The sequence below is a fragment of the Notechis scutatus genome, chromosome 2 (genome assembly GCF_049901735.1).
Source record: "Notechis scutatus isolate UNSWTSFEM ecotype Mainland chromosome 2, rNotScu1.2, whole genome shotgun sequence".
NCBI classification, from domain to species: Eukaryota; Metazoa; Chordata; class Lepidosauria; order Squamata; family Elapidae; genus Notechis; species Notechis scutatus.
This window is the reverse complement of record NC_142010.1, coordinates 258461759-258487679: the sequence shown is the minus strand read 5'-3', so window position 1 is coordinate 258487679 and position 25921 is coordinate 258461759. Positions and strand designations below refer to the sequence as shown.

Below are 25921 nucleotides of genomic sequence, written 5' to 3'. Positions count from 1 at the left end.
TTTTGAAACTCAGCCTCGTGGACGTTACAGTATCTTAGTTGGTATTTGAAGACTCTTGTGTTGTGAAATATTTCTTATCTGTGATTCTTGGCAGTCTCACACAGTTTTGGCGAGGCTCGTGCTTATCAAAGTTAATTAGTTTGCAGCAGCCTTTTAACCGGGGATTCCTAAGACTCATTCAAAGGTTTCTGTTACCTTTGGTTATTGTTTGTTTTATTGGAAAAGGGTTTGGGTCAGAACAGCTGTATCTACTTAACTGGCTGTCTTCCTTTCCTAACTCGATGCCCCTCAGATGTGCCAATTACATATCCCATCAGCCTCCATCCTAGCCAACTGGCTAGCTAGGGAATGATGGGAGCTGTCATCTTTATGCGGACATTGAAAACCTGTGATGACCCAGGGTGGGATACAAAAGCAACAAAATCACAAAAATAGGTGAAGTCCCTTTAATTCCTTCAACTTGGCCTCCAAGGTCCAATTATCATTGACTGGAGAAAAAAAACTCCCCCACAAACAGTTACAAAAGGAAGAAATTCCATTCAAACTCAAAATACATATGAATTATAAACAGAAAAAAAACAACACAAACCACACTGAAGCACTTAATAAGACAAGGCAGTATAAGGGCTTGAAGATGTCCCCAGATATTGAAATACACACACTGGGAAGGATGCCAGAACTCAGTGAAGAACTGACAGACTATAATTATTCCATGCTTTGCTTCCAGCACTTGGCCATGTGCAGTTTGTCCTTTTAAACAGTCCTCCCAGCTGCAGCCCATGAAGGGGATCAGGGCCCTTTCCTCCCCCGTAGACCACGCCGTCCACGTTTCTCCCTTATCCGCTCCTCCCTGCGTGCCCTAGGATGAAGAGGGGATGGGCCTGGGTCTTCCTCTGACTGCCCAGCCGGCCTGTGCCCTTCCCCAGTTTCCTCCACAACCTCCGGAGCCACACTCCCTCTCCCTCGGAGTCAGATTCTAACAGGGGCATGACAACACCCATTTGTCTGAAATGGCTTAGCGTTTCCTGCTTGAGCAGTGGTTGGACTAGAAGACCTCTGAGGTCCCTTCCCACTCTGTTATTCTGTTATCAGTCCCTGCTAGAGAAGGCGGCTTTTATAGAATACTGTCATAACATTTTTCTGAAGGGTTTGACACACATGCATTGAACCCACTTTATTTTCATTTCAATTCAGGAATCGATTTTTTAATAGCGCTCGTGTGCCTTCTTGAAGATGGAAAAGAGGCACCAGAATGTCCATGATAAACGCTGAACAAACCAGGCCCGGACTATTAAAATTGGAGGAACAATCTCCGCACCATTTAAGAAAGGGGAAAGAAAAAAAAAAAGGCTGGAAGAAATTATCTGATTGTATGGCTAAATCTTGATTGCACCCTAATTCATCGACTGGCAGCTGCAAAGGGAAACAATGTGTGGCATTTTAAGAAATGAATAATGTGTGCTCTGTAAGCATTAAAGCTAATTAGGGAAACGCTTTTAGCATTTAAAACCAGTTCCTGTTTAAGTGCCTTAAGCTTTTATTAATCGTATGGACCAAAAATCCCTTACAGTAATTGAAATTTTAATTACACCCATTTTTTTCATTCTAGGACTGGGAGCTTATTAAACTTTAAACACTTAAACCTCTATTGAAATACCAGTAGCTGTAAAGATGGTGGCATTCTGCACAGCAATTAAAGGAGCAAGAGTAAATCAGTATAAACCTAAACTGAATTTTAACTAAGGTTTTGTTCTTTAAGGGTTTCGGTTCTTTTATGCACGTACAAGTTCTACGGCTTCTATAGTAACCATTTATTTTTAGCAGCTCAAAGGCTCATATTAATTCTGGTTGTTGTTTATTTTATAAAGAATTAATCTTGTGGTTGGGACAAATTATGTAGAATGTAAAAATCCACATGGATGTTTGTTGATTGCACACTTCACTCTCAAATGCAGATGCGCGTTTGTAATGTGGCTTGTTTCATCTGAGAATATGAACAATACTTTATAGAGTATCGGGGACTGAAATTTAGGGGGGGGAAAAGCTGATGGACGTAGTAGAACCAAGAGGGAAGCCAATTAAAACAGAAGGAACAGAAATGCCCCAGCAAGCCCTTCTCATATAGTCTGCTAAACTTCTTCCGGCGTGAACCTCACTGCTGAACAAGTGATATTGGAAATAATCTCGCAGTTGTGGTATTCACTTTCCAATCAATCAGTTCCTTGACTCCTGCTAGTATTCCATAATATAGAATAAAAACTTTATTATCACTTTAAATGTGCACTACTAATCAGTGTACATTAAAATAAAAGTTGGTTGCATTCAGCTCTCAAAAGATAACCATTCTGCATATACCCACATATATATTATATGACACAGAGAAACAACACGGTCTAGTTCGGATGTATACATGTACATGGCGAGAAAAACAAACTTTGCGAGTTTACCGGACAGATTGCATAGGGAACAAAGCTGTTACAGAATCTGGAAGTCCTGCTAGAAATACTTCGAAACCCTCCTCCCAGAGGGGAGCAACAGAAACAGACCATGAAGTGGGTATGTGGGGTCTCTAACAATGCTTCGAGCTCTAAGCACGTAGCGCTTATAAGCAGCATCCTGAATAACAGGAAGCGAGCTTCCTGTAATCTCCGCTGTCCTCCCCACTCTCTGTAGGGACTTTCTATTGGAGGCACTGCTGCCACCAAACCAAACATGGACGCAGTTTGTTAAAATGCCCTCGATCATGCCTCTGTAAAAAGTGGCCAGGACAGAAGGAGAAAGATGCGTGCTTTCCTCGTCCAAATGCAGATGCTGGTTTGCACGCTTCACTAAGGATAACATGCAGTGTACTCATTTGTTAACATGGTTTGGATAGCGTGTGCCATATAGGTAGTCCTTGAGTTTCAACCGGTCACTTAACAACGGTTCAAAATTGCAACCAACCTGAAAAGGAGACACAACCCAGAACCGAAGTTCCAATGGGCACCCTCTGCGGTCACGTGACCAAACTCCAGGCACTGAGCAACACTGCCACGTGTGTGACTATTTGCAACCCCCTGCAATCATGTGACCACGTTCTATGATGTTTCGCTGAAAACTGGCGTTTCCGGTTTTTAGCATGTGCCCATAGTAAATCATTGGCTTGCTTAAGGATTGCATGTTCGCTTAATGACTGCCATGAAAAACTATGATAAAACTCAGTCACGTGACCGACCCCTTTTACAACCACAATGACCTACAACTGTATCGGGCAGACTTCTCTAAGGTTTGTATGTCAAGGACTATTTGTATTGTTTGCAAAATTCTCAAACTACGTTGCAATTTACAAACCATGGCAGCATCGTCTTAATATACAGAGGGAAGGATGTGGTGTAAAACTAGATAGAGATGGGAGGGCATACAGGTTCAACACTGGCAAGGGACACAGGCTTCATAGGAGAGACAGTTGCGATGTGGCTCCAGAAATTTTGCTTGATCCAGAAAGTAATGATCTTGATTCAGGAAATCTTCTGAATTTTCAGGGTTTAGCTTCATTTTCCTCCTTACCTTATTAGGATTTTTATCTTAACAAAGTCCCTGTGATCCTTGAGAGCTCCTTAAAATCCAGGTAGTCCTTGACTTAACAACAGTTCATTTAGTGACCATTCAAAGTGTCAGAGTATATTCATCAACTGGAATAGAGCATGGTAGCAAGGTCAGCCAATGAATAGGCATAATAACTAAGCCAATGAGGACTGTTTTGGAAACTGAAGCTAGAAGTAGCCTAGGCTGGAAACTGAAACTAGAAGTAGCTTACGCGTGGCTCTATATTAATGTTCTGACCCACACCCTTTTCCAACAAATCAAATACAATCCAAAAGGAACAGAAACCTTGTAATGCTTTTACAAAATAATTACCTGTTATAAGCACAAGCCTTGCCAAACTGTGCGAGGCTTGCCAAAAGATAACAGACAAGAAATAAGTTGCAATACAAAAATGTTCATACAAACTCAGGATACTGGAATGTCCATGAGGCTGGAGTTTCAAAACGTCTTTGCCTTCTGCAAAGCAGGTTCGTTTCACAGCTGGCTTTTATCTTCTTGAAGGAGAGGCCATTATCTTGCAGCCTTACTCTCGAGTCGCCCGTACTGTTGCAGCTGCTCTTTCCTACAAGCAATCCTGCGTGCATGCGCACTTGGCACAGGCTCCTCGGGAACCTCCTCATCGCTGCTGCCAGCCCCCACAATCTCTGAAGGCAGCAGTCTACTCCCTAATGGTCCTGGCCCCTCATCTGAGACCTCACTCTCCTCAGCCATCCACACCTGCTGCCTGCTAACCACAACAATTAAGCTCTGCAGCTATGTTGAGCTCTGAGTCTGTCTATTGAAGATGAAACTGCTTCTCTCCTCTTGCTTGCCTGCTGAACTAAAGTGAAGCTGTTGTCTGCTCTGCTGAGAGTTACTTGCAACATGTTTCTGTTTGAGTTTGCTTCCATCTTGGAGAAATCTACAACTGGTTTGTAAAATCTACTTATTATGTTTATAAAGATGTTAAATGAAGCATCAGCCATCTGTGTTTATTTTTCCGGCGCTGAATTATCGCTGCAAAATATAAAGTTACAGCGGCACTGAAAAAAGTGACTTACAACCATTTTTCACTCCTATGACCGTTGCAGCGTCCTTGGGCTCACGTGATCAAAATTCAATGCTTGGCAAGTGGTTCATATTTATGATGGTTGTAGTGTCTCCGGGGCCACATGATCCCCTTTTGCGACCTTCTGACAAGCAAAGTCAGTGGGGAAACCAGATTCATTTAACAACCGTGTTATTATCTTAACAAATGCGATGATTCACTTAACAACAGTGGCAAGAAACGTCATAAAATGGGACAAACTCACCTAACAAAGGTTTCACTTAGCAACATAAACGTTGGTCTCAGTTGTGCTCGTAACTCGAGGATTACTCTATAACTCCCCCTTTCCTCCCTTCTAACCCTCAGCTGCTGAGACAAACCTGAGAAACTATGAGTGAGAAATTCAGTTTATGGTTGCCAGATCGATGTGCCATCAAGTCAATCTGGAATAGCTCTGTCCCCAGCCTGGCCCTTCAGATCTTCCAATGATGCACCCATTGCTGCTGCAGTTGAGTTAAACTTTATGCACCTTGCTGCCAGCTGACCTCTTTCTTCCGACTTTCCGAGTATTAAAACACTAATTTTCTAAAAGGCATTGAATAATAAAAAAAGCATTTCCATTTAGAGCCACTAGGTGGTGCTCCAGTTCCTAAGATATTCTTGTTTTCATCAGGAAAGTTGATTCAAAAAAGTGAATGCAAAGTCATTAATGGATGCTTTACAGAGCTATATCATTTTATGATTTTCTTTTTCTTTTTTGTAGGAACACACACGAACAGAAGCCCGGCGCAAAAATCTCCTTATTTTGATTTTACATTATTTAACGGAAGAAGGGTAAGCATTCATTGGCTTTACAAGATACAGATGGCTAAAACTTGTAATTGTTGCCATAATAAGCGAACTTCATAGAGTCTCTGATAATGAAGTTCAGCTTTCTTCCCTACTAGGGCTCCCACCAGTCCCAGCCAATGTGATTCAGCATGATAGGTGTTGAAATCCAACTCCACATGCGGAAAAAAATTCAGAAATAATCGATTCCTGAATGGCGATCCTGATCGTATTTTATATTTTGTCCTCCCCCCCTCCCCCCCCGTATAACACTCGTGTCGTAAATGACTACCATTCTCAAGCCTCAATCATACACTGAAACTTTCTAAATCTGTCACTCCCAGGTACGTAGATGCTGCTAACGCACTGGAACAAGAAACGAAATTTGGGCTGTGCCGTTTTGAGGTGTGCGACAACGTCGATCTGGAGACCATTTTGATGGAATATGAAAGCTACTACTACGTCAAGTTCCAAAAGTACCCCAAGATTACCAAGAAAGTTGTTGACTCCGGTACGTTGCATGGCTCAGACAGAACTTTTTAAATGTTGTCTCTGCCACTAATACAGAAGTTTAATGCCTCTTCCCTCCCAACTGCCACCTCCGAAGGAACTCTATTAAAGAGTAAACAATGGTTTGCCACTGACTTTCATACCTCTGGCATATTGGCCCTTCCACATTTATTTATTTATTTGATTTGTCAATCACTTACAAGATACAGGTATAACAATAAACATGGTTTTGAATACATGAGATGGGTACATATAAGAAAAATAAAAAGAAACAATAGGACAGGGACGGTAGGCACGATTGGTGCATTTATGCACACCCCCTACAGGCCTCTTAGGAAGGGGGTGAGGTCAATAGTACACAGTCTAAGGTTAAAGTTTTGGGGGTTTGGGGAAGAAACCACAGAGTCAGGTAGAGTATTCCAAACATTGACCACTCTGTTGCTGAAGTCATATTTTCTGCAATCAAGTTGGTGTATTTTTTTTTTTGTTTTTTTTTTTTTTTTTTTTTTTTTTTTTTTTTTGAAGGAAAAATAATTATTTGCAGGTAGACATTGCAATGTATGATTTTATATACCATACTTAGATCGGACTGAAGGCGGCGTAGTTCTAGATTTTCTAGGTCTAGAATTTCGAGTCTGGTGACATAAGGTATTCTGCAACAAGTAGAGGAGTGGAGAACTCTTCTTGTGAAATATTTCTGGACTTTCTCAACTGTATTAATATCAGATACGTAATGCGGGTTCCAGACTGATGAGCTGTATTCAAGTATTGGTCTAGCAAATGTTTTGTATGCTCTAGTTAGTAGTGTGATATTACCAGAGAAGAAGCTACGTAGGATTAGATTAACAACTCTTAATGCCTTTTTGGCTATGTAGGTACAGTGGGCTCTAGCACTTAGATCATTAGAGGTGAGTACTCCCAGGTCCTTGACAGAGCTTGGATCATCAACAAGGTCTTGACTATTTAGCTTGTATTTTATTTTCGGATTCTTTTTTGCCAATATGTAAGACAGAGCATTTGTTTGTTGACATTTGAAGTTGCCGTTTGTTTGACCATTCTGATACATAGTCAAGGTCTTTTTGGAGGGTAGTAGTATTGTCTGTGGTGTTGAATAGCTTTACATCATGAGCGAAGAGAACGCAGTTGTTCTTAATATGATCACAGAAGTCAGTTATGTAGAGTATGAAGAGAGTTGGTCCTAGAACACTGCCTTGGGGGACACTACTGTTGACAGGTACAGAATTTGATAGGACGCTCCCAATTTTGACCATTTGTTGTCTGTTTGACAGGAATGCTTCTATCCAGTTATGCAGTTGTCCAAAGATACCATAAGATTTTAGTTTTAGGAGTAGTTTGTCATGTACCACTGAATCAAAGGCTTTACAGAAGTCTATGTAGATTGCGTCTATTGCTTTGCCCTGGTCGAGTTGTGTAGTCCATATGTTTTTGCAGTGTAAAAGTTGCAGATTACAGGATAGTTTTTTTCTGAAACCAAATTGTTTATTAGAGAGTAGGTTGTTTGTCTCTAAGTGGAGGATGATGGATTGGTTAATAATTGATTCCATGACTTTACAGGTGACGCAGCATAAGGAGATTGGCCTGTAATTTTCAACTAGGCTGGGGTCTCCCTTTTTGAAGATGGGGATGACCGTGGCTTGTGACCATAGGTTAGGCAAGGAGCTGGTCCTGAAAGATTTTTCAAAGATTATGGTTAGAGGTTCAGCTATGGCAATGGATAGCTTTTTTAAGAAGTAGGCACATATTCCATCCGGTCCAATAGATAGAGATGGTTTTAGATTGCGTCGTGCTTTTTCAACATTGTCTTCTGTAAAATCGATATGTATTAGATCATTGTCGTTGTCTGTGGTTCGACTAGGAAATACTGGGCATGATCCATTGCTGTTTACAAATACTGAGCCAAAGAATGTGTTAAAGAGGTTGGCTTTAATGGTGTCGTTGTTGCAGTCTTTACCATCAGGTCCTTTCAGGGGTGGGATGGACCTTGAGTCCCCCACATGGTGGAGCAGAAACTTATATGGGGTGCGGCTTCTTTAGTGCAGCTCATTTTAGTTATCTATTTGATTTTTATCCCACCTTTATCACTTTATAAGTCACTCAAGGCAGTGAATGTACATACTCCCTTCCTCCTCCATTTTTTTTCCACCCTGTGAGGTTGGTTGGACTGAGAGAGAGAGAGAGTGTGTGATTGTCCCAAAGTCACCCAGTCAGTTTTCACGCCTAAGGGGAGATTAGAAGATACAGTCTCCTGATGACTGGCCCAAAGTCACCCAATGACTTTGGGTTTTCATTCCCAATGTCATACTACAACGCACAGGCTCCTATGATCGACCTAAAGTCACCCAGCCAGCTTTCATGTCTAAGGCAGAACTAGAACTCACAGCCTCCTGGTGATGGACTCAAAGTCACCCAGCTGGCTTTCATGCTTAATGCAGGACTAGAACTCACAGGTGTTCAACCCAAAGTCATCCAGCTGGTTTTCATATCTAAGGCAGGACTAGAACTCACAGGCTCCTGATGATAGACTCACCCAATTGACTTTCATGCCTAATGCAGGACTAGAACTCACAGGCTCCTATGATCGAGTCATCCAGCCAGCTTTCATGTCTAAGGCAGAACTCGCCATCTATTGGCCCAGGCCATCACCTTCACTGCTAGACCAAACTGGTTCCCATCACTACCAGGCTTGGATGCAATCCTTTTTTTTTATCCAATGCAAGGAGAAAACTGAGCAGGTCCTATTTTTGTCAGGGCTGCTCTGCTGACGTACTGCGCCCAACTGAAGCAAGTTTTAATAGAGTCATGGCATCGAGGTTTGCAAGGGACCAAAAGAAGTTCATCTAATCAAATATTCCCCACTATAAGATGTGTGGACTTCAACTGGCAGGATTCTTAGCAACGGCTGTGCTGATTGTGGAATTCTGGGACTCGAAGTCCACATGTGCTAAGTTTGGGAAACAAGGATTTAATTGAACTCCTTTCCTGTCATTTCCCTTGCATTTGTGTTTGCTTTGAGCAAGGTAACTGTCCAACAGGTTTTTTCTAGATTTTGACTGCATACAGCCCAGGTTCCTTGGAATGTTCACCTGGAATAAAGTTTGTTCTTTTCCTTCTAAATCCCTGTAGGTATGTGTAGCAGTGGGCATTGAGTTCAAGAAGCCGGACCTCCCACACAAACAGATAGCAAACCAGAGCAGGACACAAACTTGAGAACATCTTTGTTTCTGTTCAAAGTCATATTTCCTTCTTCTTCTTTTTTAACTGCTGTCTTTCTCCTCTTCCACAGCAGATAATAAATCAAGAAGTGGAGGGAAAGCAAAAAGGTAAGAACAATGTAGCTGCTGGATGGCATTTGGTAATAATTCTTTACCAGCCACATTTATTGATTCATTTAAATTTTTCCCCCTCCACTTGTGAAATGCAAATGGTATTTCACAAGTGGAGGGGAAAAAATTTAAATGAATGGATGGATAGATATATGAGAGATTGATAGACAGATGATGGATGGATGGATAGATAATGATAGATAATAGATAAATAGACAGACAGACAGATTGATTGATTGATTGATGGTAGATGATGGATGGAGGGATAGATAATGATACATAATAGGTAAATAGAAGATAGCTAGATGATAGCTAGATAGGTAGATGATGGATAGATAGATTGATAGATGATAGATGGATAGATAATGATAGATAATAGATTGATAGATTATTGATAGATAAACAGACAGATTATGGATGGATGGTTGGATAATGATAGATAATAGATTGATAGATGACAGATAGACAGACAGACAGGTGATGGATGGATGGTTGGATAATGATAGATAATTGATAGATGATAGATAGATAGACAGGCAGATAGATGATGGATGGATGGATAGATAGATTGATAGATGATGGATGGATGGACAGATAGACAGATAATGATAGATAATAGATAAATAGGTGGATGGATGGATAGAGTAGATAGATACAGTAGATCGGTACATAGCTACATAGATAGTATAGAACGGGTAGACTCAACTGAAATCCGTTTTTCCCATCTAGGGGCCCCAGCAGCACATGCCGGAATCTCCCCAAGATTAGCCAACATCAGGGGAGGCCCCAGTCGAAAGTGTCACCCAGAAGAGTAGAAGAGCTCAAAGCCTTCTGCAAAGAAAATCTGAAGCAGGTAAATCTCCCTTGCGTTGGTTTCCTGCTTTCACTTGTCAGAGGCCAGCTGGGAAAGTCACAAACGGCTGTTGTTGGACGCTGCCACCATCATAAATACAAGGCCAAGTGTCCGAATTTCGATCACGTGACTGTGAGGATGCGGTAACAGTCTTAAGGGGGAGAACTGGTTGTAAGTCACTTTTTTCAGGGCCGTTGTAACTTGGAACGGTTACTAAATAAACGGTTGCAATTCAAGGGCTCCCGGCTTACGAAGCAATATTTTTAAATTATTGGTTATTTTATTTATTGGCATCCCATAATTATTATTTTTTCAAACAACTCAAGGTGGTGAATATATCCACTATACCTTCTTCAGGTAAAGGACTAACTGCATATGAAGCAATAATTTTAATTATTATTTTATTTATTGGTATCCCATTTATTATTATTATTATTGTTGTTGTTGTTGTTGTTTATTAAATAACTCCAGGTGATAAATATATCAGATACACTTTCTCCTTCCTATTTTCTCACAACAACAGCCCTCTGGAGTGGGTTGAGCTGGGAGGGAGTGACTGGCCCAAAGTCTCCCAGCTGGCTTTCATGGTTAAGGCAGGACTAGAAATCAGCGTCTCATGGTGATTGGCCTAAAGTCTCCCAACTGGCTTTCATGCCTAAGGCGGGACTAGAAGACATGTTCTCCTGGTGATTGGCCTAAAGTCTCCCAACTGGCTTTCATGCCTAAGGCGGGACTAGAACACATGTTCTCCTGGTGATTGGCCCAAAGTCACCCAACTGGCTTTCATGCCCAAGGCGGGACTAGAACACATGTTCTCCTGGTGATTGGCCCAAAGTCACCCAACTGGCTTTATATGGTTAAGGCGGGACTAGAAATCAGCGTCTCATGGTGATTGGCCTAAAGTCTCCCAGCTGGCTTTCATGCCTAAGGCGGGACTAGAAGACATGTTCTCCTGGTGATTGGCCCAAAGTCTCCCAACTGGCTTTCATGCCTAAGGCGGGACTAGAACACATGTTCTCCTGGTGATTGGCCCAAAGTCACCCAACTGGCTTTCATGCCCAAGGCGGGACTAGAACACATGTTCTCCTGGTGATTGGCCCAAAGTCACCCAACTGGCTTTATATGGTTAAGGCGGGACTAGAAATCAGCGTCTCATGGTGATTGGCCCAAAGTCTCCCTGCTGGTTTTCATGCCTAAGGCGGGACTAGAACACATGTTCTCCTGGTGATTGGCCTAAAGTCTCCCAGCTGGCTTTCATGCCTAAGGCGGGACTAGAACACATGTTCTCCTGGTGATTGGCCCAAAGTCACCCAACTGGCTTTCATGCCCAAGGCAGGATTAGAACTCACCGTCTCCTGGTGATTGGCCAAAGTCTCTCAACTGGCTTTATATGGTTAAGGCGGGACTAGAATACATGTTCTCCTGCTGATTAGCCCAAAGTCACCCAGCTGGCTTTCATGGCTAAGATGGGACTTGAACTCACAGTCTCCCACTTTGTAACCCAGTGCCTTAATCAATAGACCCAACTGGCTCTCACTAACTTCATAATTATATCTATTTTTCCCCTTATAGGAGAATGAAGGTCCTTTAAGTCGAGTCGCATCGGAATTTGGTTTAAATGTATCTGCAATCCACAAAGGAGGTGGAGAAGGCCCTCTTTCTAAAAGAGTTAGTCAAAATCCTATAAACCTTAAGGGTCTTAGGTAGCATTGAGGCGTTCAAGGGGAAAGACTTGTAGACATCTTGAGTGTCGTTTAATATATAGGCCGTTCCTGACTTACGACCACAATTGGGGACATAATTTCCACTGCCAAGCAAGGAGGTTGTTGCGTTGTGTCTGATTTTATGACCATTTTTGCTACAGTTGTTAAGTGAATCATGTGGTCATTAAGGGAATCCAGCTGCAAAGATCACAACTAGGGATCACATGACCCCAGGACATGGATTTTGGGCCGTTTTGAGGGTAAACATTGCCTGAAAAGGGCCCCAAAATGGCCTGAAAACAGCCCCCCAAAAAGGCCTGTTTTTAAGTCATTTTTCGGACTGTTTTCAGACTGTTTTTCCAGCCAAAATCATCCTGGAAACAGCTCAAAAACAGGCCAAAAAAGGGGTGGAAGCTGGGCCAGTGAGTGGTGGGATTAGCCCTAACCGACTGCATCCTGCCTGTTCCTTTGAGGCGAGTGGCCAGGAAGCGGGGCTGGGTGGGATGAGTGACATCACCCACCCCAGTCACATGACCAACTGGCCACGCCTACTCAGCCAGAGAACCGGTCGTTACAAAAATTTGCAGCCCACCATTGCACCAGGATTCTAAAACCACCGTCAATACATGGATTTTTCAGGCAGGTCAGTGTAAGGACCAAGTCATAAGTCACACTTTCCAGTGCCTTTGTAACTTTGAAGGGCCACTAAACCAAGGGCTGTAAGTCAAGGACTTCCTGTCCTCCTTTTGGGGAAGGGGAAAGATTTTTGGGAAGGGGGAAAAAAAAGGAATTGCAGTGGAGATAGAAATCAACATGGGAGCCGATGGTTTTTAGTATACAGGTAGTTCCTCGACGTACGACCACCATTGAGCCCCAAGTTTCATGTTCCTAAGTGAGACATTTGTTAAGTGAGTTTTGCCCTCATTTTACGACTTTCCTTGCCGCATTTGTTAAGCGAATCACTGCAGTTGTTAAGTTAGTAACATCATTGTTAAGTGAATCTGGCTTCCCCATTGACTGCTCATCAGAAGGTCGCAAAAGGGGATCACATGTCCCCGGGACACTGCAACTGTCATAAATACGAGTCAGTTGCCAAATGCCTGGATTTTGATCATGTGACCAGGGGGATGCTGCAACGGTCCTAAGTGAAAAAAAACTGTCATGAGTCACTTTTTTCAGTGCCGTTGTAAGTTTGAATAATTGTAATTCGAGGGCTACTGTATTCATAAACCAACTTGAAATGGCCAAGGTTGAGAAACATTAGATGATCAACTCTAGCCTTTGTGACCAATGGAGGTTGTTTCTCTGGTTTAGCTTGATGTATTTTTGGAATAGAATAGAATAGAATAGAATAATAGAATAGAATAGAATAGAATAGAATAGAATAGAATAGAATAGAATAGAATAGAATAGAATAGAATAGAATAGAATAGAAATTATGGAATGGAATGGAATACAATACAATACAACACAATACAACACAATAGAATAGAACAGAACATGGAATGGAATAGAATGAATGGAATGGAATGGAATAGAATAGAATAGAATAGAATAGAATAGAATAGAATAGAATAGAATAGAATCAAATAGAATAGAACAACATGGAATGGAATGGAATAGAATAGAATACAATAGAATAGAATACAATAGAATAGAACAAAATGGAATGGAATGGAATGGAATGGAATGGAATAGAATAGAATAGAATAGAATAGAATAGAATAGAATAGAATAGAATAGAACATGGAATGGAATGGAATAGATGGAATGGAATGGAATGGAATAGAAATAGAAATAACAGAAATAGAAATAATAGAAATAGAATATAATTCTTTATTAGCCAAGTGTGATCGAACACACAGGGAATTTGTCTCTGGTGCACAAGCTCTCATTGTACATAAAAAGTATAATTGATAAATCATGATCATAGTCATTATAACAATACATTCATCAAGAATCATAAGATATAACAGTGATAGGATACTAAATAAGCAATCAACACAAATGATACTAGGAAACTAAATAAAACAATATAAATTGTAAAGACACAAGCAACAAAGTTATAGTTGTAAGTAGAAAAGGTGATAGGTAATAGATAAGATGAGAATAATAATAGTACAGCCTTACTAAATAGTTTGACAGTGTTTTGGGAATTAGTTGTTTAGCAGAGTGATGGCTTTTGGGGAAAAAAAAACTGATCTTGTGTCTAGTTGTTCTGGTGTGCAGTGCTCTATAGCGTTGTGTTGAGGGTAGGAGTTGAAACAGTTTATGTCCGGGATGTGAGGGGTGTGTAGATATTTTCACAGCCCTCTTTTTGACTTGTGCAGTATACAGATCCTCCATGGAAGGCAGGTTGGTAGCAGTTGCTTTTTCTGCCATTCTAATTATCCCCTGAAGTCTGTGTCTATCTTGTTTAGTGTCTCAAGTACTCCAAGAGTTCAGGCTTAATAAATGGTGTTTGCTTCTCTCTCCTTACAGGGCCAAATCATTGATTTCCGTGGGCTGATCCAGGATGCTATCAAAGGGGCGTCCAGTGAAATCTCCCTACACAGTTTTAACTGCAATCCAGATCCTTCGGTGAGTGGCGTTCTTTCCAGTCAATAGCTGGCAGAAGTCATTAGTTCTCTCGAAACAATTATTTCAGTTAGAAATAAAACCCCAATCAGAACTGTTGATGTGTGAGAGTTTATTCCAGCATATAAAACAGAATACTCTACTTTGTGTCTTTGCAGAATGAGAGTACTGCGTTCACACTTAAATAATTTCCCCCAAATTAATTAGGAGGGCCAAATAATTTTTGCTTTGTGAAGGAGAAAAGGCACTGTTTAGAAGAAAAGGGTCAGGAGGTCTGCATTAATTGAATCCAGATGTGTCTCATAATCTGTGGTGGGATTCAATTTTGTTTACTACCGGTTCTGTGGGCATGGCTTGGTGGGCGTGGCTTGGCTTGGCTTGGGGAAGGATATTGCAAAATCTCCATCCCCTCCTCACTCCAGGGGGAAGATTATTGCAAAATCCCCATTCCTTCCCCACCCCACTAACCTGCTTTCCAGCTCTGTTCTCCTGTCCATGGCAACCAACGAAGACCCAGTCGATTAGCTGGGACTTGGGAGGCGGAGAATAGATAGAGGCGGGGCCAGTCGGAGATGGTATTTGCTGGTTCTCTGAACTATTCAAAATTTCCACTACCGGTTCTCCAGATCTGGTCAGAACCTGCTGAATACCACCTCTGCTCATAATACTTCTCAAATTTGCGTCTGTATTTCTTCCCCAACTATGGTTGTTAACTGAATCTGGTTTCCCCACTGAACTTGCTTATCAGAAGGTCCCCAAAGGGGATCATGTGACCCCGGGACACTGCGATCGTCATAAATAGGAGTCAGTTGCCAAGCATCTGAGTTTTGGTTATGTGACCATGGGGATGGTACAACCATTGTAAATGTCGAAAACGGTCCCAAGTCATGGTTTTCAGTCCCACTGTAACTTTGAACGGTCACTAAATGAACTTGTAAGTCAAGGACTACATATATCAGCTTTGGAAGCCATATTGTACGTAGAAGCTTCCAAGCTGCCACATCTTAGTGCCTGGGAAATTGGGAGGGGGGATTTCATAGAGAAGTGGAAGATTGGACATAACAACATTCTTCTCCTAAAGTCAAGGACAAGTTACCCTGCACTGGGAAAGGAGTGCCTGGAGGAGTGTCTCCAGTTGGGATGAAGAATGATTGGGCCACGTGATGGACTGGTGGGTGCAGGGGATGGGTTTGTGAATTTAATGTCAGCTTTGGAAGCCATATTGAGATCCGATGCTCCCATGCTGCCACCATTTGAGCCCGGGAAAGTGGGATGGGGGAATTCATTGGAGTAGATCTAGTTAGACATAATAAAATTCTTTTGCTGATTCAAGGTCAGGTAGAGTTGCGCATAGTGAAGAGGAAGTCTTACTTTGGGATGGATGGTGATTGGGCCATGTGATGTGGTGATGGGTGCAGGGGATGGATTTGTAGTTTTTACTTATTGTAAGGAAACCCGGAACTTTCAGATTCGGGATTCCACAGAGGTGCCAGATATTATCCAAATAAAAGGAACCTTGGAGAGATATCTGTCTCGGAGTTATTGGGTGGAATGGAGGTTTGCTGGAACACTGGCATTTCAATTGGGAAGGGAAAACCCAAAACTCTCAGATTTGGGTTTTCCCAGATGCGCCAGTATGACTTCCTTAATAAATTCTTACGTGGATAAACTTTGTTTCTGAGTGCTGAATGAAATGGGGAATTTCATTGGAACGCTGACACCATGCATAGTTCTTTAGGTAGGTGAATGGAGGTCAACAATAGACAGACCAGGAGTCAACCCAAACAGTATTTTCTGCAACCAGTGTGTGTTTTCCATGTTTCCAGGAACGACTGTTAAAACCTTTGGGCGCCTTCCTTGGGATGACAGCTGAAATGAGGGAGCTTGCAACCGTTATCAGTAAGGTGAGTTTTTTCTTGTCAAACCAAGGATGGTTGTTGAATTCCAGCCTCATTCACTGAGGGTCTGATCCTACTGCCCATCTTGATATAAAGTCAAGCAGTAGAGGACCGGAGGAATATGAATAGGGACCTTTCTCGCCTGAGCCTCACATTCTTATGTTAGCAGATACTCCTACCTTATGGAGTCCTACAAGTTACATAATTTATATCTGCCTGAAAAAAGCAATCCCTTGTGGAGCCCAAGATACCATGATTAATGAAGTGTGGGGATCCTTGGTGCTCTCTGACCTTGGTGATTTTCTACCGTGTTTCCCCGAAAATAAGACCCTGTCTTATATTGTTTTGCCACCGAAAAAAAGGCATCAGGTCTTATTTTGGGGGGATGTCATCCACTGACTAACCTCACTTGTGCATGTTGCCCCCGGCCTCCTTTTCGCTGTCAGAGGCCTTCAGGAAATTCTTCTTCTGCAGCCGGCAAGGCTTTCCTGAAGGCCTCTGAGGCCAATAACAGAGCTCTGGATCGATCCAGAGCTTCTTTGTTATCAGCTACAGAGGCCTTCAGGAAAGCCTTGCCAGCCTTGTCGGCTGCAGAAGAAATGGACCGGCAAGGCAGGTGTCGGGGTGTGCGAGGCCTGGCTACAACTGTCCACAGGTAAGTAGTATGGCAGTTGCACCCCACCATCCCCACCCTAGCTTAATTTTTACCTGTGGACTCTGGAGTGGGCGGGATCTTAATTAGGGCTTATTTAGGGGGGGGGTAGGGCCTATATTGAGTGGCACATGTAAAAATCAAACTAGGACTTACTTCCAGGGTAGGTCGTATTTTTGGGGAAACAGAGTAGCTGATGTTTCAACATCAAACATTCAAAGTGGCAATAAAGTTATTAGTCTAGTCTAGTCTGGGAATTCTGGGAATTGAAGCCCACAAGTCTTAAAGTTGCTGAGGTTGGACACCCTGAATTAAAGAAAAAATGAGCCAGCCAAAACCTCCAGCCTGATGACAAATGATGATCATGACAATTTTTGTAGACTCAGCCAAGCTTTACTAATAGAGACAGAGATGCCGAAAGTTGTCGTTCAGCCACAGCTGACTCTTCCCTTCTGCTCCCCCATAACGGCATCGACATTAACCATCTGTTCTTTGTCTTGCTGTTTCCCCCGCCCCCCCATTAATTTTACGGCACGGCCGAGCTTATTTTGCTCCGTGTTTTATTATGCTTGCCTGGGAAAATGGGAGGCCTGTTTTTTTACAGAGATCAAACCATGTCTTGCAGGATATCTACCTTCAGAACCCCAACGTGAAGTGGAATTGCATCATCGGACTTGACGCAGCCAAGCGGTTGGTCAAGGAAGCTGTTGTGTATCCCATCAGGGTAAGGAGCAGCTGAGCCAACTTTTCAAAAGTCACACAAAAATTGCCTCTGTTGTTGTGGCCAAGATACACAGGTAGTCCTCAACTTACAACAGTTCATTGAGTGCCCCTTGGAAGTTACGACCGCACTGAAAAAAGAGACTTGTGACCGGGGGGAAAAGCAGTCTGTCAGGATTCTGGCAGTTACTCCCATTAAATCATGAGCCTCGAGCCACACTCCCAAAACTAAAGAGGATTTATTTGAAGGTAACATTCTACGTCCGGCATTTACCTGGGCGTAGTCAACTCTGAGATACGTAATTCACTGTCACCCTTGATCCTGCTTCCCCCCCTCCCCCAATCTGGGAGTATCATCCAACGAAAACGTCCATAGCCCAGAGTCATCAATCATGCTCTCCAATTAGATTTTTGCACGGCAGAAGCTTCAGCCATCTAATCAGTCTTTGAAGAAAATATGAATGGAATGTACTTCGGTCTAAAAGATTCTCCAATTGAGCATGTTCCGGGCTGCATCATTGCAATAAAAATTTTAAAGATAAGAGCTTTCTCCCCCTTCTTTCTGTTGTCAACCATAAAACGTGTATACAAAATGTTTTATGAGTTGACACGACCGTTGTAGCATCCCCATGGTCGCGTGATTTACATAGGGATGCTTGGCAACTGACTCACATTTAAGATGGTTACAGTGTCTCAGGGTCATCTGATCCCCTTTTGCGACCTTCTGACAAGCAAAGTCAATGTGGAAGATAGCTTCACTTAACAACCGTGTCACTAACATAAGAACTGCAGTGATTCACTTAACAAAGGTGGCAAGAAAAGTCGCAAAATGGAGCGAAATTCACTGAACGAATTTCTCAGCCACATAAATTCTGTGCTCAATTGTGGTCGCAAGTCAAGGACTAGTCCTCAACATATGAGCACAATTGGGCCCAAAGTTTACATTGCTAAGCAGGGCATCTGTTAAGTGAGTCACTCCTGACTTTTACAACCATTTTTGCCACGATTGTTACGCAAATCACTGCAGTTGTTAAGTGAATCACATGGTCATTAAACAAATCAGGCTTCCCTCATTGATTTGGCTCACCGGAATCCATCTGGGAAGGTTGCAAGTGATTCTCACATGACCCTGGGACACTGCCATACTTGTAAATACATGGCAGTTGCCAAACCCCTGAATTTTGATCACATAAACTGCAAATACAATGCAACGGTTTTAAGTGTGAGGAGCAGTCGTAAGTCACTTTTTTTCAGTGCCATCATAACTTTGAACAGTCAGGAAACGAACAGTTGCAAGTTGAAGACTATCTGTATGTCAGGATTCCATCGATCGCCCTAATTAAATCATGAGTCTCGAGCGAAACTTCAAAAAACGTCAAAGGATTTATTAGAGGCGACATACTGGCATGACCTATGCCAGTTTTAGAGTTGCCACTGTAATCTTTTTATTTATTTTTCTTTCCAAGCTACCATTGCTGATTTTGAAAATACTACTTAAATTGGGAAACAGGAAGCAATTTGGAAGGAAGGAAAATTAACTTGGGCACTGGCTTGAGAGTCGTTTTGTCTTGTGGTGAAGGCATCAGGCTAGAAAGTGGGGAGACAGTGAGTTCTAGACCTAAAGACTAAAAATCTGTAATGATCCGGGGGGTGGCACAAAGATAACACAGTCAGATAAGCAATAAGAATCCCTTTATTATCTCCAACTTTGCCCTCAATGTCCAGGTTACCTTTGGGCTGGAGAAAAACTCTCCCAGGAATGGCCTTTGACTGTAGAAAATTCAGTCCAAAACAAAGTAGACACAAACTGTAACTTAAAATCCAAGCAAACCAAACTGAAGTAATTAGTTTGGCAGGGCAGGAGCAGGAATTTCAGACTTGAAAGCACAGCAAAACTCACACAGTTGGGAAGACGCCAGGAGCACAGATAAGCATCGACGATACAAGATAAATTCAAGTTTGCTCCCAACAGCTTGCTGCATGCAGCTTGCCTTTTTTATACACTGTGTTCCCAGCTGCAGCTCATGAAGGGAATCAGGGCCCTTTCCTCCCCCATAAGCCATGCAATTCATGTTGCTCTCTTCTCTGTTCCTCCCTGCGTGCCCTAGAATGAAGGAGGGGTTGGGCCTGGATCTTCCTTTGAACTCCCTCTCCCTTGTTCTACCTCTCTCCTGCTCTGCCCAGCCAGACTTTGCTCTTTCCCAGTTTCCTCCACAGCCAACGGAGCCACACTCCCACTCCCTGACAGCTGTTTGGCTTCTTCCTCCGAATCAGATTCTGACAGGGGCCTGACAAAATCAAATAAATAAAATCTAACAATGAACTTGATGTTTCAAAGGAAGGGGGACATTAAACAAATAAAGGTGAGAAATACAGAATCAGCCATCCTACATTTTCCCCTTAGCAATGTTCTGATCAAAAACAAACAAACGCTGGTTAAGTTGCCAGAATGACTTGCCAAGTGTACTTCGTGTTCCAAACAGCCTGTTGTTTAGTCATGGCTTTTTTTGTCATTTTCTTCTTTTTTCCACAGTACCCTCAGCTGTTTACAGGCATCCTTTCTCCTTGGAAGGGACTTCTGCTATATGGGCCTCCGGGTATGATTGTTTTTTTTTTAAAAAATAATAATTAAGTTTTGGGACTCTTTTTTTTCATTCTGAATGCCAACAATCTCCTTAAATGAAAGAGACCTCGACTTACGATAGTTCATTTAGAGACCACTCAAAGTTACAACGGCGTTGAAAAGAGTGCCTTCTTATGGCCCCTTTTCACACTTATGACCACTGCAGCATCCCCCAGGGTTCCTGTAATCAAAATTCACAACTTCTGGGTGCGAGTTGTTCCACTGATTAATTGTTAAAACTGTCAGGAAATTTCTCCCTATGTGATTTCTCCCTATCCTTCATCATTTTTCTCCCTATCCTTCATCATTTTTCCCTTCCATTGTTTCTTGTCCTGCCTTCAGGTTCTTCAGAGAACAGGTTGGCCCCCCATCTTCTTCATGGCAGCCCCTCAAATATTGGAACCCTCCTATCCTGTCACCCCTAGTCTTTCTAGTCTAGAAAAGTATTGTTGGAAGAAATGTCCTTCTGGGTTCAGTTCGAAGTGGGGAGAAAGACACTGGAAACATGGAGGCTGTTTGGAAAGATGAAATGGTAGATAAGATCACATGCCTTGGAGCTCTTGGGTGATGAAAAAAGGGAAGAGATGCTGAGAATCCCTGGGCTTTATACCCCCTCTGGCTTTGAGCTTCCTGGGGCACAGGAAGAGTATTCCGATTGGTGTTGTCAGAGGTCATAGCTTTGTAGGTTGTCTGTGTGCTAAGTTTGGTTGAAATTTGCTGGGTGATGCAATGAAAGGCAATTGAATGGCTCTGACTGAAGGAGGTAGATCTTTGTTATGTAGAATAGACTGGCCCAGGCCTTAATGGCCCATTGACAAAGGTGGGAGGGGGTGGGACTGAGTTTCTGCCTCTCTTGAGTTTCTACTTCTATTTTAGGGGAAATATTCTGCCTTTTTAATATATCCTAAAATATTTCATTTTTTTAAAGTAGACATGCCCCATTTCTGCAACTATTCTTCATACGTTTTATGACTGGAGAGTAAACATCACCTTTCTTTCAACTTCTAGGTACTGGAAAAACTTTGCTGGCTAAAGCTGTTGCCACTGAATGCAACACAACGTTCTTCAACATCTCCGCATCCACCATTGTCAGCAAATGGAGAGGCGATTCAGAAAAGCTTGTCAGAGTAAAAATCCCTTTTGTTTTCTTTATACACAGAATTTAAGAAAGAATTTGCTTAAGATGTGGCTTAAGGCAAGCATTGGCTAAACTAATCGTCTATATCGCCATACTTTCTAGTGTAGTGTTTTCCCACCTGAGCGTGAACTTCAGTTCCCAGAATAGGGGCGTGCATAAGCGCACCAACGTGCCTACCGTCCCTGTCCTATTGTTTCTCTTATTCTTCTTTTATTTTTCTTATATGTAACCATTTCATGTATTCACAACTATGTATACACTTATACTTATTATCTTGTAAACAATTGGCAAATCAAATAAATAAATAAAATAAATGAATTCCTTATCCAGTATGCTTGCTAGTGGATTCGAGGCATCGAAGTCCAAGTGGTTGAAAAAAAATTACTCTAGAACAGGGGTGGGCAAACTACGGCCCACGGGCCACATCCGGCCCGTTGGTCTTTTTAATCCGGCCCGCCGAAGATTGGTACAGAATTAAGGTTTGATGTGAATGATTGAATGATTGCATTCATTTGATTTTGACTTGTAATGACAGGCATTTTGACACCAGGTGGCGCATTAGGCGCAGTGACTTGATTTTGTGGAAATTTTGCAGTTTTTTATATGTATCGTATCTTGTGCTGACCCGGCCCATCTGTCAAATTTTAAAAGTCAATGAGGCCCCTGAGTCAAAAAGTTTGCCCACCCCTGCTCTAGAAAATCAGCCAGGATTAAAAATTATACAGTGGAACTAATACAAATTCAGAGAGATTTTTAAATGGGCTGTAATAGCCCAAACATTCACTAGATCGGTGGTCGCCAACCTTTTGGACTTCAGGGACCACCAAACTCATGATTTTAAATCCCGCGAACCAGAGACCCTGGGAAAATCCCCAAAAAAGTCTGCAGGAAAATTCCCCACCCCATTTTCCTACCGATCGATCATTATTTGGGATTGCAGGATACTGTCTCCAGCTCCGTTCTCAGGGGGAGAGAGGGAGAGAGAGAGAGACTTTTGGCTTCATGCAAGGAAAGCAGCAGAAGCAGCAGAAGTCTTTCTTTCTCTCCCCCAAACTCAGAAATGAGTCTTTATGAGACTAGTGGCACCGGCGCAGCCTCTTGGAGCAGGAGGCCTTGCAGGGTCCCAAAGACTCATTTCTGGCAGAATTTGGGGGAGAGAAAGAAAGACTTTTGCTGCTTTCCTTGTGTGCAGCCAAAAGCAGAAGAAGAAAGAAGCGGAAAGAAGTAGCCCAGTGGCCAGGTGAGATGCATGGGGCAAGTGGGGCAATCCCCCCCGCTCCACCCTTTCCCCCCTCCCCTCACTACCTTGTGTTGTTCGCAATGCAAGCGACGCAAGCTTTGTGTTCCCTTGGGCCATGTGGGTGGTGCAGCCTTGTGTTCCCGCGCAGCCTGGATTAATTGCTTTAGGGGTGACATTTCTCTGCAGACCACTGGTTGGCGACCACTGTACTAGAGCAGCAGAGTTAGTTTTCTCCATTTCTTTGCTCCCCTAGTGCAGGGATCCCCAACCTTTCGGCCGCGCGCCCGGTTCCGGCATCAGCTGGGCGCCGCGGCCCGTACCGGCGCAGTGGGCGCCGCCATCTTTTATGACGAAAAGGCGCTTCGGTGGCGTCACCGGAGCGCTTCGTCAAAAAAGATGGCGGCGCCAGCGCCGGTGAGCTTTTTCGGTAGAAATGGCTTTCTACCCGAAAAGCTCATCGAGCTATGCCGCCATCTTTTATGACGAAACAGCGCCCGGTGAGCTTTCTACCCGGAAAAGCTCACCAGAAGCGCTTTTTACCAAAAAGATGGCGGCGCCCAGCAACCAGCGCCCGGTAAGGCTTGTTCCGCGGCCGGTTCACCGGTCCGCGGACCGCGGTTGGGGACCCCTGCTCTAGTGGACATAACAAGTTCTGCGTTCGATTTCATCGGCCTGACTCTTTATGTCTATAAAGCAGGTAGTCCTTGACTTACAATCATTCGTTTGATGACAAATGGTTGTAAGTCAAATTCAAAGTTACAAGGGCACTGAAAAAAGTGACTTACGCCCGGTTTTCACCTTTACCAACCGTTGCAGCATCCCCATGGTCACGTGGATCAAACCTTGGCTCACATTTTCGTAGCAGCATCCCGGGGTCGTGGGGTCCCCTTTTGCAACCTCCTGACCAGCAAAGTCAGTGGGGGAAACCAGATTCACTTAACAACGGTGATACTAACTTCATAACTTTAGTGATTCGCTTAACAACTGTGGTGAGAAAGGTCGTGAAATGGGGCAAAATTCACTGAACCAATAGCTCGCTTAGCAACAGAAATTTTGGTCCCAATTGTGGTCAAAAGTTGCAGAATACCTCTACATTCAGCACAATTATTTTTGCAAGACAAAAAAAAGATCTACCATGTAAATTGCACCAGAATTCTGGTTTTTCTGAAGAGGGTTATTTGTAGAGAGCAGCGTGTGTAAAATGTACCTAAGTGTTTAGCTCACCCAACTTTTAATTCTCTTTGCATTCATTTTTTGCTTATGAAAGTGTATTTAAAAATCTATAAATGCAACTGTAAAGGGACATGTTAGCCTCTAGAGGTTATAGGAGGATTTTGTTACAGCTTCTCTTTCTGGAATCATTCTCCTTTCTTATTATTCCCTTTGTAATTGAGTAGGATTTAGGTGAAAAGATTTAAAATATAAAGACAGGATTATTTGTCTCTCTCTGCTCTTCCTCTCCTCTTTTGTGAGCTCTGGGATTTAAGAATTATTTTGTACGTCCATATGAAGGCAGCATTTCTAATATGTTCTTCATGCATTCTCATAATGAGATTGTTATAATATTTTACTATAATAGCCACTGCTTTTTCCTGATCCCATGGCAGAAAGCGAAATATATACAGGTAGTCCTTACCTAATGACCCAAATTGAGACAAAAATCTCTGTCGCTAAGTCAGACGGCTGTTATGTGAATTTTGCTCCATTTGACGACCTTTCTCACCACAGTTGTTAAGTGAATCACTGCAGTTGTTAGTAACTGGGTCACTAAGTGAATCTGGCTTCCCCGTTGACTTTGCTTCTCAGAAGGTCACAAAAGGGGATCACAAGGACCCCGGGACGCAGCAACCGTCATAAATATGAGTCAAATTGCCAAGCATCTGAATTTTGATCATGTGACCATGGGAATGCTGCAATGGTCGTAAGTGTGAAAAATGGTCATAAGTCACGGTTTTTCAGTGCTGTTGTAACTTTAAATGGTCGCTAAGTAAACTCTCATAAGTTGAGGACTACCTGTGGTACATTTTTAAAAAACGTTTATCTCTTTTGCAGTATTGGAATTGATACCCATTTTATTTGTCTCTAACTGAGGCTTATAGTGACAGATGTTTAAAGCATCTGTCAGGATTACAGCAGTTACCCCCATTTAAATCATGAGTCTCGAGCTGAACTTCCAAAACTTAAAAGAAGATTTGCTAGGAGGAAACATGCCAGCATTGCCTGGGTGTAGCCAACTCTGAGACACATCATTCATTGTCACCCTTGACCCTGGTTTTCCCCCACCCCCCTGGGTGCATCATAATACATATTCTCCAATGGGACACATCCATAGCCCAGAGTCATCAATCATGCTCTCCAGTTAGAATTTTGCGCCGGCAGAAACTTTGGCCACCTAGAAACTATCTTTTATGGAATGCAAGCTGCCCACTGCTCCCCCTTCCCTTTCTGTTGGCAACTCTAAAAAGACCATAGAAATATTTTATGAGTTCACAGCATCCACATGGGAACAATCTGGTTTTGGATTGCTCATTTTTTTACCTCACGTCAGGTGGCTCAAAAAAACTCTGTGTGGATGACATCATAGATGACAAGAAGTGATATGTGGCATCCTAGATTTATACAGGCACAATGATAGTGGTTAAGATGCTGGGCTTGTTAGCTGGAAAGCCAACAGTCAAGGCAGAGAGAACCTTTTGCTAAAAATTTTGAGGCCCATCCCTGGCTCTGCAGCTACAAGTATGGCCCCCTTCCCAGGTTCCTGCTGTCAGAGAACGATCGCACACAAACCCTTGGTCCCATTTGACATTCCTTTCTTGGCTTCTGTCTCTTTCTCCGCAGGTATTATTTGAACTTGCCCGCTATCATGCGCCTTCCACAATCTTCCTGGACGAGCTGGAGTCAGTCATGAGTCAGCGAGGCACGGTTCTTGGGTAACAATTCTCCAGTGGTCTGGGCTTTCGTTGTTCTTGGGTTTTTGGGGTGAGAGTAGAGGTGTGAAGTCAATCCTCTCATTGGATTTTAAAAATATTTCAAAAAGAAATATTTAGTAGACTTCGACTTACAACGGTTAGTTATTAGAGCGATCATTCAAAGTTACCCTGGGAGTGGAAAAAAGTAATTTACGTCTGTTTTTCACATGACTCTTGCAGCATCCCCATGGTCATGGGGTCAGAATTTGGACGCTTGGCAGCTGTCTCATATTTATGACGGTTGCAGTGTCCGG

The 25921-nt window shown here is 42.7% G+C and overlaps 1 protein-coding gene across 2 annotated transcripts in view; it reads left to right on the top strand.

The window, feature by feature from the left end:
- The window catches only part of KATNAL2 (katanin catalytic subunit A1 like 2), a 47251-nt gene that overhangs the window by 5830 nt on the left and 15500 nt on the right, over positions 1–25921 (top strand). The window contains exons 2-12 of one of the 2 annotated variants that reach the window (XM_087958682.1): positions 5376–5446; positions 5785–5951; positions 9258–9291; positions 10024–10147; positions 11720–11815; positions 14332–14430; positions 16254–16331; positions 17603–17701; positions 20231–20294; positions 21329–21447; positions 25537–25628. In XM_087958682.1, coding sequence (XP_087814808.1) covers positions 5376–5446; positions 5785–5951; positions 9258–9291; positions 10024–10147; positions 11720–11815; positions 14332–14430; positions 16254–16331; positions 17603–17701; positions 20231–20294; positions 21329–21447; positions 25537–25628 — 1043 coding nt within the window. Of the gene's footprint in view, positions 1–5375; positions 5447–5784; positions 5952–9254; positions 9292–10023; positions 10148–11719; positions 11816–14331; positions 14431–16253; positions 16332–17602; positions 17702–20230; positions 20295–21328; positions 21448–25536; positions 25629–25921 lie in introns of both variants that reach the window. The other variant, XM_026687700.2, reaches the window with a different exon arrangement.